At 41.0% G+C, this 17,252-nt stretch overlaps 1 protein-coding gene across 1 annotated transcript in view; it reads left to right on the forward strand.

Moving 5' to 3' along the window:
* The window catches only part of LOC120559298 (plexin-A1-like), a 296,826-nt gene that overhangs the window by 204,804 nt on the left and 74,770 nt on the right, over positions 1-17,252 (forward strand). Inside the window, 2 exon segments of the mRNA XM_039800924.1 lie at positions 2,618-2,714; positions 9,437-9,660. Coding sequence (XP_039656858.1) covers positions 2,618-2,714; positions 9,437-9,660 — 321 coding nt within the window.

Here is a 17,252-nt window from a genome sequence, read left to right on the forward strand (position 1 = left end):
GCAGACAAGTCGAAACCCTTAAAGTTTAATGGGGGCCATGCCGCAGAGAGAGGCATATGTGGGCATGTGTGCCCTGTGGTTTTACTGGTGCTGGAAGCTGCCATACACAGGCCTTTAAACAGTGGGACGTAATAGTGATGCTAACAGAGTCAACAGCCTACCACTTGTGTGATGGATCAGGGTCACACTGAAGTAGTGGGAAGGGAATAAGACCAATCAGCTTTTCCTTTGTGTCAATAGAGTGTTTTGGTTGAATCCCTTTGCTCGGGAGCTGCTGACCTCCCAGAATCCTGTGGTTTCAATGGTCTGTGTTTCTTAGCTGTCTCAATAGAGAGCCAGACTTCCCACATTCCTTCTTCTGTGGCTGCTTACAATGTCTCCTTTTTTTCTCTATTTATGCTCTTCTTTTTCTCCTATTCATCCCTTTATTTCATCGCCTTCTCCTCGAGGCTTTAGGCTGAGCTGAAACCATTACCGATCTGAAATAACACAATGTTTTGCTTTGATAAACATGTGTATCACTTACCTACTTTGCGTGTACACAGGGCACCCATGCAGCTCATTATTTTTAAGTAGGCCCCACCCGTTTGGTCTATTAGCACCAGCTTAACAGATTCCATTGCCTGCAAATATGTGTTACAGCCTTGCAAAAGTAGCGATAAAGATTAATGCTTCAGCCATAAAGCTTTCGATGACGTGAAGTCCTGTGGGCACTCTGCACTTCAGGGTGGGCTTGGATGACTTGGGGTAAACAAGATGATGTCAAAGTATCTATGAATCACTGCCGTTATGAATTATTATTTGTAAAAAGATAGTCTCTGTTGTGTGCTGATAAACAGCCCTCCTGAAACTTACATTAATATACTATAACTAATAACTAATTTGCAGTTTTTTAGGCAATGCGATTCCAGCTAGATTATATTTCTTTTATCAACATGGAAATGTTAATATTAAACACATTTCCATATGCAAACTGTTCATACTGAGTTTCTGCAAAAGATTTACTGCCAATGTATTTTATTAGTTTTCCCTTTGTGCTGCTGGCAACTAAAGCACAATTAATGTTTTATGGTTTAGTCAGGCAACTCAAAGCACTTGGTAAGTGAAAGATCGTGGTCCTGGTAGACAAAGCCAATGCAGATTTAAAGCCTGAGACAAGCCATGCAGACTTATTTAATATTTCACCAAAACCACAATATTTCCCTTACCTTAACGTCGCCTAAATAAGACTGTCCCATTGCAGTGAATGCTTGTCCAAATTCTTAATTTACCCACTGTATGTTTGCTGACAAGCGTCCCCTTGTGGCTATGCAAATAATGGCAGTCATCTCTGCCATTAAGTAAAGTAAAGCTGCACGCAGCATGACCTTTTTATAACCATTAAAAATCTCTTCAAGCGTAGTGTTTTTTAGTGGATGGTTGGACTTACACAGAGTTTGAAACTCAGCGTTGGTTTCTTTTAACCATGACCACGATCGTTCTCGAACGTTAATCAAGTACCTCAACGTAACCAAATCTTCACCAAATCAGATAATGGTCTTAACAGATACATTTTTTAAACAGGCATATGAGTTTTGGAAGTCACTAACAAACAATGTTATAATACATCGCCATACAGACAACACTCATACCAGAGCTCCAGTGTTGAACTCCTGTGCTTTCACATTTACTTCACATTTACTTTACTGATTTTGCAATATAAGGTCTTTACGTTTACTTGATCGGGAAGAAAGTTGCCAATAAAGAATCAGCCTTAGCGAATATGTATATATGGCAAAGCAAATTAATGTATATTTTTTAAAAGACAGGGTTGTTAACTTCTTTGTGGGAAAACGGTAACAGCCCAACTTAGGATTTTGACTTTATCTACACAAAGAACAACATAATCAAGTATGAGTATCTTATCACTCTTATGATAATGTTGTGGTATTTGAGACATGGTAGTAAAGTTTTGACTGTATCAAACGTGTGTGTGTGTGTGTGTGTGTGTGTGTGTGTGTGTGTGTGTGTGTGTGTGTGTGTGTGTGTGTGTGTGTGTGTGTGTGTGTGTGTGTGTGTGTGTGTGTGTGTGTGTTTGTGCGTGTCTCAGGCCCCATTGCCCGTCTATCAAATCCAGTGTGTCAGGGAGCAAATTGGAAATGTCAATTTCACTTTACACTGCTCCGCATCTTATCTCTCCCCTACCCTCATCCCAGCACTTAGCTCATGTGTAAATGAATAAGGTCCTCCCACACGTCTTCCACTGTCTGATTTCAGTCTGCTTTCCCCTCTCTGACCACTTCTCCTCCTCCTCCTCCTCCCTCACTTCTTCTTCTCTTATCTCCCTCCATCCTACCTCATCTCCTCTCCTCCCTTCCCATTCCTGTCTCCATTCTTCCGTGCCCATTCAGCTGTAACCCATCTGTTATTTCTCTGTGTGTATTTATGAAATATGTCTGTTTTAGTGAATGTGGATTTATGCATGCGTGCGTGCTCGGCCTGTATCACTGCCTGCAACGAACAAGCCGGGGCGAATGACTATGCAAATGAAACGATGTCTCATACAATTCCCAAATTTGCATTGAATCCATTATAAATCAGCAATTTCTCACACACTCCTTGCCTTTCTGTTTCTCAGTACGACTACGAGGGAAGTGACATCAGTGACCTACCAGTCGACCTGTCCGTGGTGTGGAATGGAAACTTTGTCATCGACAACCCGTCCAACATTCAAGGTAGAAACTATTTTTCTTTTGTCTTTTTAACCGTCTCTATTCTCCACTCTCATTTCGGTGGAGCATTGTTACTTGGCAAAAAGAAAAGAAAAATTGAATCGGTTTCGTTTGTTTATCTGTCCGTAATGATTTTCTGTGAAGCAACAACGTCGTGTGCAGTTGTTCTCCCCTTCATGGGAAATCTGTAATTTCATTTTTTGACAGCCATCAGGGAGAAAGGTGAAAGTGTACCATCCGTTTGTGAAAAAAAAAAAAAAAAAAACACTATTCTTGTCTCCGGGATGAAAGAGAGGCACAGGGAGTGATTGATGGGTGGTGATGATATTAAACAAACATTCAACAAAGAAATGAGTAGGGATGGATGTTAGAGAGGAAGATAAACAAATGGCGAAACCAATAGGCAGAAGAACGGATGGAGGGGAAGAACGATGGGTGGATGACAGGTTGATAAATGCACCATGTAATGACGGGGTGGGGGGGTGGGTGGTGGGGGGGCTGGTCGATGAGAAGAAAGGGATTGATAAAGAGAAACCAAAAGCGACATGGAAGGATGGCATTTATTATTTCTAATCGCTATTTGTGCATGAAGTGGAAAACAATTACCAGTTCTAAATACTTTATCAAGTGTAATATACAGGGTGGTGGAGGCTAATGATTCTAGACGTCCCATTACACGAGATAATCTAAGTCTTGCTCTCAAGTGTGTCTTTTGCTCTACATGTGCATGTGTAGAGTCAGATTAAGTAACCCTTCCTATTGTATTCTCTTGTTTGTTTTTTTTGTGTCTTCTTTTCACCTTTCGTTTCAGTCTTTAGGTGACGCACGTTCACGTTTTAATCTCACATCCGTTGTGTTCTATCTGACCTCATTTTGAAAAATGTCAGACATGCAGTTCTTTTTGCAGATAGCTTGGAAATTAGTTGCTTATCCGCCACGACCTAATTCTTCTGCCTGTGTAATTGTGTTTACAATGTGTTCCTTTTCATATTTCCAGTCTGTCTGTGCTGAAAGATCCTATTGTCTAGGGATTAAACATCCTAAAGTTTAGCACGTGCTGAGAAATGTTGTATCTGCCATTACAAAATAAATAATCACATGTCTGCGCAATCAAGCAAATACACCCATTGTAATTTTTTGTCATTTATTTTATTTAAACAGGGACAATGCACAAGTTGACATTAACCTTGTATAAGAAGAAGGAGAGATGCATTGTACCAGGTTAGAGCACAAGTGCTATTTTCCGCCCGTGCTGTTATTTTAAACTAGAGATTTGTTGACTTTTCCTAATCAGAAAAGTACTCAACATAGCAATACAGGCCTATATTTGATACTCTATATCAGTGTTTCTCAAATGGGGGTACGTGTACCCGTAGGGGTACTTTGGAGGACTGCAGGGGGTACGTGACATTTTTTGCAAAATGTTTTTCAGTTACAAGGCTGTAGTTACTTCTACTGTCTTTTTCTTTGCTTTTTTTCAAAGTTTTTGAAGGTTTTGTGTCGCTTGTTTTGACCTATTCTTGCCTTTCTTCCTTTTTTCTACTGTCTTTTTTTTCTTCGAAGTTTGTTTCTCTTTTTTCAAAGTTTGTCACTTATTTGAATTTTTTGTCCCTTTTGTCGCCTTAGTGTTGTCTTCCTTCATACTGTTTTTTTTTTTTATTTGTATTACTATTTTCGACCTATTCTTGCCTTACTTCCTTCTTTCTACTTTTCCCAAGGTTTTGTTTAAAAAAAAAAATCTGCATTTAAATGTTGCAGTTGTTTAGTAAATCTATTGCTAACATCGCTGTATTGTTCCTCTTTATATATAGACTTTTTTTTTTTTTCTACCAAAAACTATTCTTTAGGGGGTACATGGCTTAAAAAAACTGTTCAAAGGGGGTACATTATTGAAATAAGCTTGAGAACCACTGGTCTATATACACAACGTTCCACTTCCAAGATTGCTCCTGTGCCACCGTAAATTCCGCTGAATATTCCTCATTTAGGCCGGATGTCCATGACCTTGGTGCTTTCTTTGTGTTGGCATTTTAAACTCCGTTCAATTTCTGAGGACTATGGTTAACTGCTCCTCAGATCTCTGCAGGGTAAATCCAGACAGCTAGCTAGACTATCTGTCCTATCTGAGTTTTCTGTTGCACGACTAAAACAACCTTTGAATATAACATGTGTTCCACCGAAACAAGTTCCCTCGCGAGGCTATTTTGCAGAGGCGCCGTTGCTCCATCCTACGCTTAGCGCCGCCCAAGATGATTGTGATTGGTTCAAAGAAATGCCAATAAACCAGAGCACGTTTTTCTCCCATACCGGAAAGCTGTGTTCCTCCACAGCACCGCGGAGGAGGCTCTGGCAAAGCGAGACTAATATTTGGTGAATAATCCAATAGAGCAGACTCAGGGGACGGCAGCACGGGGCAGGACAGCAGGGTTCTGGTTTTTTATCTGATATTATTTCACAACATTTAGTTCAAAGTGTTTAGACTGTAATTATGAAAGAACACGTTCATACTATTGTTTCTCCAAATCCACAAATTTCCTCCCAGCTCACTGTTGATATTTTGAAAATAAACACAGTTCACAGTTGAGTTAAAAGACCGTGAGCTGGGAGGAATTCAGGGGATTTTAGAGCACTCTTTAAACTATGAAGGGAGTGTTTGTGTTGTTGTTTTTTCCCATCTCCAAAATCAGTAGTGTTGAACATAAACTAAGGATGCATTATGGCAGTTCAGACACTTGTACCGAAAAGCTTGTGATTTGATGTTGTGCCGTCACCTGACTCAGCGGCGCCAGGCAAACAAGCAAACAAGCAAGCCGGCAGGCCCGGCGGACTGCCCCCCCACCCTCCCCCCCCCACACAGGTTGTCTCATTGGAACTACAGCTGCAGCTAAAAGTTACATAGTGTTGCTTTAAGGTCATACAAATTCATTCAGATTTAGCAATTTGATAATCCACCTTCATTTTTTTAATAGTATCGGTATCGTATCTTATCGACGCCGATACTGGCCCTGTATTTACTTGGTATCAGATCGATACCAAATATTGCAGTATGGCACACCACTACTTAAAGGTGCTGTGTGTGAACTTGACAAGCATGTTCCTGTTGTTCTACTACGAGTCGGCAGTGCTTAAGAGTGCTCGAAAATCCCCTGAATTCCTCCCAGCTCACGGTCTTTTAACTCAACTGTGAACTGTGTTTATTTTCAAAATATCAACAGTGAGCTGGGAGGAAATTTGTGGATTTGGAGAAACAATAGTATGAACATGTCCGGTCTAAACACTTTGAACTAAATGTTGTGAAATAATATCAGATAAAAAACCAGAACCCTGCTGTCCTGCCCCGTGCTGCCGTCCCCCGAGTCTGCTCTATTGGATTATTCACCAAATATTAGTCTCGCTTTGCCAGACCTTCCTCCACAGCGCCGCGGAGGAGGCTCTGGCGAGTCCACACAGCTTTCTGGTATGGGAGAACAACGTGCTCTGGTTTATTGGCATTTCTTTGAACCAATCACAATCATCTTGGGCGGCGCTAAGCGTAGGATGGAGCAACGGCGCCTCTGCAAAATAGCCTCGCGAAGGAACTTGTTTCGGTGGAACACATGTTCTATTCAAAGGTTGTTTTAGTCGTGCAACAGAAAACTCAGATTGGACAGATAGTCTAGCTAGCTGTCTGGATTTACCCTGCAGAGATCTGAGGAGCAGTTAACCATAGTCCTCAGAAATCGAACGGAGTTTAAAATGCCAACACAAAGAAAGCACCAAGGTCATGGACATCCATCCTAAATGAGGGACATTCGGAGGGGGCAGAGAAAGTGTGCAGGGCTGCCTGCACACTTTCTCTGCCCCCTCCGAAAGCCAATAGCGTGTTCCTCACAACAAGCCAAAGGAAGACTTACTGTAAATGTAAACAGCTGGCAGGGTTATGGATGAGTAATTAGTTTGAATCAACAACAACGCCCCATAGGTATATTATAGTTAATGTGCTAAAGCCTCACAGAATACCTTATTACGATTTGAAGTTCAACGCGATCCTTAGTGCTAAAGCTCCTTCAAAACATGCATTATAAAAAAACGTCCTCACTCATACAAATCTCATAAAGACCTTCTCCTCCTTTTTCTCTCCATCCTTTATTAATCCCTCTCCGCTCCATCCCTGTCTTTCTCTTTTCTGAATTGGAGCTGTATTATCCGTCTAAGGCAGAGCCGCCCGGCGCCGGCCCAGCTTGGCCCCGGTGTAAAGTGGAGATGTTAATGTTAATTAAATCATTCATTTGGTTCAGATTAATTAGCGTCGCGCTACTTTTAAGCTGAGCCGTGGCTAATCAGATTAGGCCCGAGCGGAGGGGCCGAGGCGGGCAGATGGGTACGTAAGAAGCTCGCTTTGAAGTCCGGCCGCCGTCTGTCTGCCGAGAAGAGGGAGGAGAAGGAGATTCTTCCATGATCTGTTGCTTCTTTTCCCTCCTCTCTGTTTTTTTTTTCCACTTCAGTTCATTTCTAATCTGTTTAACTGGTGTGACAGCAAACAAACCTGCCTGCAGGTTGTGGCATTGTACTATCAAATGAGATAATTATGATAGAGATTAACAGATGAGAAATTAGTAGGCTATACCAAAACAAAACTGATCATTTATCTATACTTTTTCCTCTCTTGTTTCCACGTGACTTTCTTTCCTCTATTTGTTTTTGCCTGTTTCTCTACAGGCAAAAACAACCTCTCCCACTCTCTCTGGCTCTATCTGTTTCTCTGATTCTCTCTGCCTCGCGGGGCCTCACCATCTTTAAATTCATAACAATTCGTGTTGCTGTTTTGTTAACAAGCGCAGCTAAAATTTATCCTCCCCCTCCTCCCTGCCGCCTTTCATCTCCCGCTCGTGTGTCTTCTCAGGTGTTTGAGGGTTTAATTATTTATTTATCTCTTTATTTTTTTTTTTTTTACTTTTAATGACTTTTTCCACTCTGCAGAGTTGAGGGAATGTTTTTTTTTTTACACGACAAATTATCAATTCCCTATTGGGGATAGAAGACATTACCTATTGAATTAATTTCTGTAATATCCCTCTAGGTTGCTTATTCATTTTTTTTTTTCTCCTTCTATTTATCCGTGGAAACAGTTATTTTCTTGTTGTCGCAGCCTCATAGTGGTTATAATCACATACTGCAGGTTTTATGTGTTTAACATTCATTTATGCTGTTCCTCCTCTCTCTCTGTCTTTCTCTCTCTCTCTCTCACTCTCACAAACTCCTGATTACTTTTTTGACTTCTTTTCTTGCCACCGTTGCTTTCTTTCAAATTAACAACCTACAGAACTTTCTGTTCGTCAAATTAATATTTCTCAAGCAGTTTGGGTAACATGTTAGGGCCGTTACATAGTCAACACGAGCAAGCGACAAGAGCAAGCGACGCGTTCCCTTTCATAGTCTACACAGTGAACGCAAGCGTCGCGGGCGATGCGTGAAATGCAATACACCGCTCACGCAACAGGGGGTAGAAGTTTCTGCAGTTACTCCACCATCTCATCCCCCTACCACCCGCCTCCCATGGTGGTAAAAGGAAGCGTAAGAGCGTCAGGCCGATTGTGGATCCATGTGAGACTACCCTCCTCGATTGGCTGCAGGAAATACGGCAGGAGAGAGAGAGGGAGAGGGAGAGAGAGAGAGAGAGAGAGAGAGAGGGTGAGGGAAAGTAAGAGGAGCGACATACACACCACGTTGTATTCAAACCGTCTTCTGTAAATATAACAGATACTTGAAGTAATGTACAATACTTGCAGCGTCGCCCCCAACGACAACGCATTGTATCACGTGCATCGGCGCGTCGCATAACAAAAACTGGGACGACACATTTCGCTACGCATCAACGCATAATGGTGGCCGAAGCGTAGCGATGCGTAGCCTTGCGGACGCGTATGCGTATACCGATGCTTTGACTATGTAACGGCCCTTAGTGTACACAATACAACAACCCTAGTTCATGCATTTAAATTATACTTTTTTTTTTTTTTTTTAGTTTAAACATGATACAGATTTTCTGTGCTGATAGATTAATAAGTGTGTACAACTATACTTGAATTGGTCAACATTTTGGGGAACTATGCTTATGCTCTTCCTTCTTGAGAGTTAAATGAGGAGATCTATGTTATATCTGTATGCTAAATATGACGCTACAGCCAGTTACCTTGGCATAAAGACTTGGAACAGGTAGAAACAGCTTGCCTGGCTCTGTCCAAAGGTAAAAATAAATACATAAATAAAAACTACCAGCCTACCCAGCTCCTTTTAGGGATTCTTTCATAACTCTTTCTGAAAAGCTACGACATGAACTAATGATAAAAGAAACTATGAGAAGAAAAGGGGTTTGTCTTTCTCTATAATATACCTTTTGGCCCTTTTTTTGCTCTTGCTGCTAACTAGAAAACCACTCATGCTAAGTTTTACTAGCTAGTTAGCTAGCCTGGCTGATGTAAATTCAAATGATCTTACACACTGTTTAAGTAAGCTGGTTAGCTAGCATGCTAATATTCTAACACCATTAATGGCAAGTGAATGTTTTTTGTTTCTTCATGCATTGACCCAGAGTCAACATTAACTGTAAACCTCTAAGTTTGCAAGTTAGATAACATGCGCTATGAAAACGTGCTGTTCCCCCAGAGACTGAGGAAGGATTGTAAGACTACGACTTAAATCACATCAAATCTGTCTCTGTCTCACTCTCTCTGTCTCCCGGCCAGCCCACCTGTACAAGTGCAGAGCGCTGCGAGACAGCTGTGGTATGTGCCTGAAGGCCGACCCCAGGTTTGAATGTGGTTGGTGCGTCCAGGACAGGAAGTGCGCCCTCAGACAGGAGTGTACCGTTGGAGGAAATTCCCACCTTCCGCTGCAGCTGGCTGAAGGCGGAGGATGGATGCACGCTACCTCTGGAAACAGCCGCTGCACCCACCCCAAGATCACTAAGGTAAGTGTGTGTGTGTGTGTGTGTGTGTGTTGAACAGGCTGCGAGAGTGTGTATTTGAGAGGATGCTAATGGACTGTTAGGCTACTTTTTAGGACTTTTTCTACTGCCTAATGAGGAACGGCTGCCAGAACGGAGTATGTTCCACATCACAGAAGAGTTCAACTTTGTAGAGGAGATCATTTTTCATGAGCCAGTGCTCAAAACTTGGAGTGTGATGCTATATCAGCAGTTGATGTAAACCAGAATGGGCTCTGACCTCTTCACCATGGTCAAACTAAATACAACAACCCAGGGGTTAGGGTTAGGGTCCTTTCTCCATTCTGAAGCAGCGACGCAGTGGTGCTCTAGGTAGGACATGCTGGAGCACAAGTAAGACATACTTTCTGCATGAACTACTGATATTAATAAAAATTTACAGAATTCAAAACCTTGTAACCTTCTAACCAGGGGTTACTTACAACCCCCTCTCCCTGCCTCTTAACACACACTCCCAAGAAAGTGAATGCGGGAGACAGGAGAAGCTCTGCCTATGGCACTGGTCTGGTCTTGACTCGGTCTCAACCCCTCAAAGTCTTGGTGTTGACTTGGTCTCGATACAGTCTGGTCTTGGTGATGATGTGGTCTCGGTTTAGGTGGTCTTGACTACAATATCGGGTTGGGGTAAAAAAAACAAAACAACATTTAGCATCCTGCTCTGCTATTTCATTAATTTGCTATGGCTTGGTATTTGTTTAGAATTTCAATGACTTCTGCTAAATGTAATGCATGAGACATTCTGAAATATAAGTAACCATTTAAAATTGCAAACACACAGAATTAGGTTTGTATTCGGTCCATGCAAATATTGATGTTTGGAAGGGCCCCAAAGCGAAGGAAGCCTAATTCGAGACAGTGTTGCTCAACAGTATCACCACCGGTCGGAAAGAAAGAAAAGAACATCCACAGTCGGCAACAATCAAAAAAAACTCTTCTAATCAAGACTCCCTCCAATGTTCCAGTTCTAAAATCACCTGCAAAGAAAAGCAGCGCAGCGTCTTTGAGCGCTGCATCATAATCTCGTCAACTCGTGAAGGGTGTAAAGTCACCAGCGGAGATCCAAGGCTGGTAAACCTTGATAGGCTGTTGCATCAGCTCTCTTTGTCGAAGCCCCTGTGGTCACGAAAGCCCTACGTGTCCTGAACCGAGAATGAAAGCTGCTCCATTTTAATGTGTTGCTATTAAAACACACACTTGTTGGGACCTTGTGCCTGCCCTTGGCACAGAAATGGAAATATTACTCACTGTTACATCAAACTGTTACTCTAAAGTCAGAGGCACATAGACGTCTGTTTGGTTTGATTCTTTTTTGAGCTGTGTTTGAGGTATATTTATTTGTGTATCTCTGTGCATTGATGTGTTTGAAAGGCTCTTAAGGGTAGAAATCCAGGATTGGTACGATAGAGTTTAGATTCATTCATATCTGTTCTCTTTCTTTACCTTTTGTTTTTGTTTGTTTTTGATTTTTTTTTCGACCTGCCTTTCTTCCTGTCTTGACTTTCAGTGGGTATTAGTCGAAGAAGTAAGAAGAACAGCCTTTCTCAGTCCTCGGCTGTTATAAAAGCAGAATCAGAAAAAAATTGGTATCGTCCAACAAAATGCAACGGAAACTAATTTATTCCATAGCAGGTACAAAAATGTGGATGGGATGAGATGTTTACGCTTGATTCCAGCTTAAATGAACATTTAATGAATCAGATGATTGTCTTGATATGAATGCTTTTATTGATTGTCATTTGTTTTAATCTTTTAATTTACTTTCTTTCAACTAAATATCATAAGAAAGTGGACCTTTTTAGTAAATCTTTTGACCATATCTCAATATATAAGGTAATATAAGGTCACACCATTAATTCAGACCACACTGTTGGATCATGGTAGTGGGAGTTTCTTATTCTTGACCTTAAAGATCTGGTAATGCCACTGACCCAATGTTATTTTAAAGCTTTTACTAATAGAAGTTGGTCTAGATAAAAGAGAGGATGAAAAATTGGCATACATGCTTGTAGTAATGTGATAGTAGAGAAAGCAGACAGGTTTCTGCACTTCTTCTGGTTTGATTCCTACACAACCTGTTCTTGTTAGTAAGAGTGTGTGTGTGTGTGTGTGTGTGTGTGTGTGTGTGTGTGTGTGTGTGTGTGTGTGTGTGTGTGTGTGTGTGTGTGTGTGTGTGTGTGTGTGTTCTGTACAGTCACAAATTGATTGTGCATCTGAACACGTTTGTAAATGCATGCATTAAACATGCATTTGCAAATTGAAAATAACAAACGGTATCTACATTTATAAACAAAGAGGTGTGTTCTGCAGGTCAGTGTCTGGGTGTGTGTGTGTGCTAGAGCCCGACCGATATATATCGGTCGGGCCGATATTCGTCATTTTCCAAACTATCTGTATCGGCATTTAAAATGGCCGATAAATGAATATTTAAAAAATAAAATAAAAACGGACGAAACACCCTTCAACCATGTTATGAGTGTTGCCGTTGCATAGTTTGTCCACCAGAGGGCGCTCTACAACGTCTCTGTTGGCAACCCTTTAAGTTTCATATCTTAAGTTTGTATTTCTATACTATTTTATTTATCAGAAATTTAATATATTTTGATGTTCCTCTGTTCTGTTGTGACAATAAAACAAACAAGTTTATTTTTAAACTGCATTATCATATTATTTTAGTGAGGACTCATACATAACTACAAATAACTAATGTTAGGGAAATCTGTTTATGTCTTGTTACGCGTTTCTGGATTTAAAAAAAAAAAGTGTATCGGTCGATATATTGGAATATCGGATTTTTAAATCACCAAATATTTGTATCGATATCTGCCTTAAAAATCCTTTATCGGTCGGGCTCTAGTGTGCGTGCACAAGGGCATGAGAAGGCAGAGTAAGAGTCATGTGTTTTTATATCATGGTTATAGTACAAGTAAAGTGAGACTGGGAGTAATAAATGTCTAAACAGTTAGGAAAGCAAAAAGTGAAAGACTTGGTATCAATAGCAGATGTCTATATTCTCTTGATTCATGGATTCATTTTTCCCTGTTTAGTTTATATTACCTTCCAGGAGGATTTTATTTATCAAGTAGAGCAGCCGTTATGAGTACCAATCAGGGGCGTCATGCAAGCCAAAATTCTTGGGGGCATCATTAGAGCGGGGGGCATGTGGGTCCTTCCCCAGAATTTTTTTTTTTCTGCAATTTGACATATTTATTCAAAGAGTGTGGGAGGGTTATTTTAAAACTTCACAAAAGCAGTTTTTGTAGCCCCTTAATATTAAAATAGGCTAAATATTGTATATTTATTTTAGCTTGAGTACAGATGAGACGGAGCTGACATCACATAGCCGTGTCTGCTCCATTGCCAATAAAAACACAGACTGAGCAGCAGTAAACTATTTTCTAAACTGCTCAGCCTCCTTGACAGATCCATCCTGCCCACTAGTACATATAACTTGTAACCACACGTACAGACACTGATATAACTAGAGAGAGAGAGAGGAGGGGGAGCAATAATATCCAGGTGTAGGATTTTCAGGCCGCCCTTAACATCTGTCTGCAAGACTCAAAAAGGAATCCCCAACTCTCTCCAAATTCATTTCCTGGATCTTCTCTGCCTCGACTGCAATGACCCTCAGATCAGCCATCTTTTCTTGCAACATCATGGTCCGCAGTCTCTTCTTGATGAAGTGAAGTGAAAAGAAGCATCTTTCATTGCGGCATGATATGACTGGGAGCGATGAGCTGGTAGAGCTTGCTGATCTCAGGATAAGCTTCAAGAAGATTATTCTCAACCATAACCTGGTAAATAGCTATCATCTTACTAGGTGGTGTTTCTTCTTTCTAGAGTCTGTGTACCAAGAGTTTGTACTCTATTTGAGCTTGTTCTGAATTTACATCTCCACTGTAGTATGGACACAGCTGTTGAAGGTGTGGGATCTTCTCGGTTGTTGGCTTTGCGAGGCTGCTCGAGTGTTTGAGAAGGCGTAGGCTCTCAGCGCTGAATCTGTCTGTGAAGCTCTGCATGCAGCGGTCAAGAGTTGCAAAGTAAAAATGAACCTTCATGTCCTCTTTTGGACTCCTCTACAAACGTATGTCAGATTTCCCAATTCAATATTCCCAGGATTTTCAAATATTTGAACATAACTATGCTCATATATTATTTGTTTGAGGTAGTGTCCCAAGAAAGACCCATTGCAAATTGGATTTCCCGTACTCCCCGTTTGCCTCAGCAGAATTCCCAAACTATTTTCTGACCACATAAACAACTTTCCCAGTTTTTAACAGCTGCTGGCCTTCCATGGTTCATGTGCTATTGGTTGCTGCTCAGACCACAGACACACACACACACACACACACACACACACACACACACACAAACATGTATGTATGTACAGGCTAGATGACAGACTACTAGGAAACCACTGCTTTAATGTTGATGATTTAATGTGGCTACTCTGTGGTTAGGACTGCCATATAAAGGCCACACCACCACAGAGCGACGCCACAGTACTTTACCTCCAGTGGATTCCTGGTCAGTGGTTTTCAAAAGAAGTGGCCAAACAGGAGGAAAAAATATGTCAAAAATAAAAAGATTCATTGGATTTATTGCTACCGCCAAAGCGTTGGGCCCCCATAGACTACATTAATATATACTGTACTGTATATAGCCAAACATCTTCTCCAGCTCTGATGTGTCTCAACATTGAAAAAACAGTGGACAATGTGAAGGGAACTCCTTTTTTACTTCATCCATCTTTGCATAGAGGATATGTATTCTCAATTTTGACTGTGGTTCTCTTCAAAATTGCTTAACTTATGTCAACTGTGCTGGCTAATGTAGCCTTAATGTTGACTGAAAATGACGTCCGAGCAGACTGATACACAGTAAGTCATAGTGATTGGTTAGAGCAAAATCAAATCCTCTCCTTAAACAAAACTGCTAAGAAGGAAGGCAATGTGAGATGGAGTAACAAGATTACCATTTGGTCTGGATATCGGGCTATTAGCTGATCAGCTCTTGGTAATGCTTGGTATCGATACTTAATACCTTTAAGGTATGCCCCAAAATAACCCAGTATCAAATTTCTCCAGTCAAACGATACCACCATTTTATCCTTTGTATACCCAGATCGAGAAATTAAGTTAATATTTGTATGGTTTACTTGTAGCTAATCAACGCAAGTGGTCTTTGATTTAATGGAGGTGTGATTGGCCCACTACCGCATTAGCTACAACCTATAGTCTTTGATGTGGTGAAGTTGAGCGCAGTGTATTTGACAGAGTTGTTGCAGTTCAGCAAGCCGAGATGCTTCCATTCACGTAACGGTTATCAAAACGAGTAGGGAACAAAAGGTATTTGGAACCGGTATCACTTCAAGGGTTCTGTTATTGGTACTGGTATCGTAATTGTTTTGACATCACACAACCCTAGCCCAGCCTTCGGTGGTTTGTGTCTAGTAGATGGCAGAGATTGTGTTATACTAGTATATATCCAGAAGCAATTGTGGTCCTTGTGTCAGTTGAGTCCTACTGTAGATCAGTTTGGCTGCCCATGAGGAACAATTATATCTGTTATCCTTTTGCAGTAACATCCTAAGTCTTGTTAGCTAGTGCTTGAATGCGGTTGTGTCGTATCAGATCACTATCCTCCGAAAACGGCCTGAGGTCCATTTCCAGCTTTCAGGGTGTCTGTACTCTACATTCCCCAGAGAGCGGTGGTTATGTGCTTTAATATGGTAGTGTTGTGTCAAATCACTGCAACACAAGTCCAACGCTGCTTGATGTCCCATTTCCACACTGTGGTGTCTGCCTGCAGGCCCACAGGCTAAGTGAGCACTGGTTATGTTGTCATGTGGTGCTTTTAACTTCCAAAAGTTTCTGAGGTCCCAATGGAAATCCACTCTCAGATATCACAGAAATAATATAATGGTACACAACCAATAGCTAGGAGATGTAGTGGTCTGGCTTCACATTCTGTACCACAGCGATCCTGTTTCAGATACATAGCTAGAGATCATGATGTGGCTTATTAGAGGCAATGTGATTGATTACTTAAAGTCTTGTTGTTCCATGAAGTATGTAAGGCATCTGCTTTTGGTTGGCAGGCCTTACAGTTGGTTAGCCATGTTGCACCCAGCGCTTTCATTTACTTGTCAGTGCTTCCCCCATCTCAAAGGTTTTGAGAGTTCCATCATAATCCCACTGCTGGATGCATGTGGAGGCAATTTGCGCAAAATATGACCATCACAGTCTCACCTGTCTTCTCACAAGTATGGGTGAGGGGTGACAGAAGGTCACTAGGAAGGCTTGTTTAGTTGGGTAACAGATTCAGTGTGGTATCGCTATTCTGGGCATTTAAGGTCAACTACAGTTTACAATTCTAGTATAGCTTTAATCTAAAGTATTATACGGGACAAGGTAACCCTATTACTTGGAAAACTTCTCCAGTTAAATGAAATGTGCTACCTTTTGAAACTGTTGTTAATATAAAGAATATGTAGGATATGCATATCGTGCCCTAAGACATCTTTGCCACATCCTGGTGTTTATGGTGTGATAATATATGTTCCTATAGTCTTCATTGCTCCCCCCCCCACCCCCCATCACATGATGCTGGTAATCCCTTTTAACAGCACTCTGCTCTCTTTTTCTCTGTTGCCTGCCTGTCTGTGGCTCTGCCGGTGTTTATGTCCTAGGGCTTGGTGGCTAGCTGATATTGGGATTTTGTGGTATCATAGCTTCATTCTTCCAAAACCATCTGAAGCCCCATTTCCACACCCTGACATCTGTTGTCCATATCGTGCCCTAGAGCTTGATGGCTACTCACTTTGTAGCAAGTGTTTACCAGCTATTGTGTTGTGGAACCAAAGTGCTAGGCTCTACTGGCGCCTGAGGTTCCAACGTGAGTCAGCTTCCAAATAGTAAGCAGCATTATCCCCGGCCAGACTGCTGGCTCTGTCTCGCTCTTGGTCTCTTAATTCAGTTCACTACAGTTACTGTGTTGTTTTATAGAAAATTTTGTAAGGTATTAGTTTTCAAACTCATAACTGATATTGCCTGTTGGTCTGTCTTTGTGTATTTAAATGAATGTCTGCCAAAAGGTATTATGTTTTTTTCTCTGAAACATGCAAGAGCTTCCAAAATGTGGTTTATCTGGCCGTCTGTCGTACTAATATTTGGTAGCTTACTGGCAAGATAAAGGTTTCGCACATTTAAAACAATCATTTGGTACTTGATCTATTCGATTTGAAAAGATTAAATATCCATATGTACTTTTTCATGTGATTATTGCTTATTTTAGATTATTCTGATGGCATACGTTTTTGTTTTAGGGAGGTTAGTTAAAAACTCTTTTGATACTACCACTGGGAGTCAAAGGAAATATTCTAATTATTTTCTTTTTCAATCTTTAATGTTATTCACTGCGTTTTGTTGCTACTGGCTTTCTGGCAAGCTTTTATTTTGATCATTTATGTTTAAGCTTTTCAATTTTCTTTATTTTCCCTTTTCATTTTATTACCTTCATTTTGCTTTATCATTTCCCATTGTCATTTTCAATTA

Source organism: Perca fluviatilis, chromosome 5 (assembly GCF_010015445.1).
Source record: "Perca fluviatilis chromosome 5, GENO_Pfluv_1.0, whole genome shotgun sequence".
In the NCBI taxonomy this organism is placed as follows: Eukaryota; Metazoa; Chordata; class Actinopteri; order Perciformes; family Percidae; genus Perca; species Perca fluviatilis.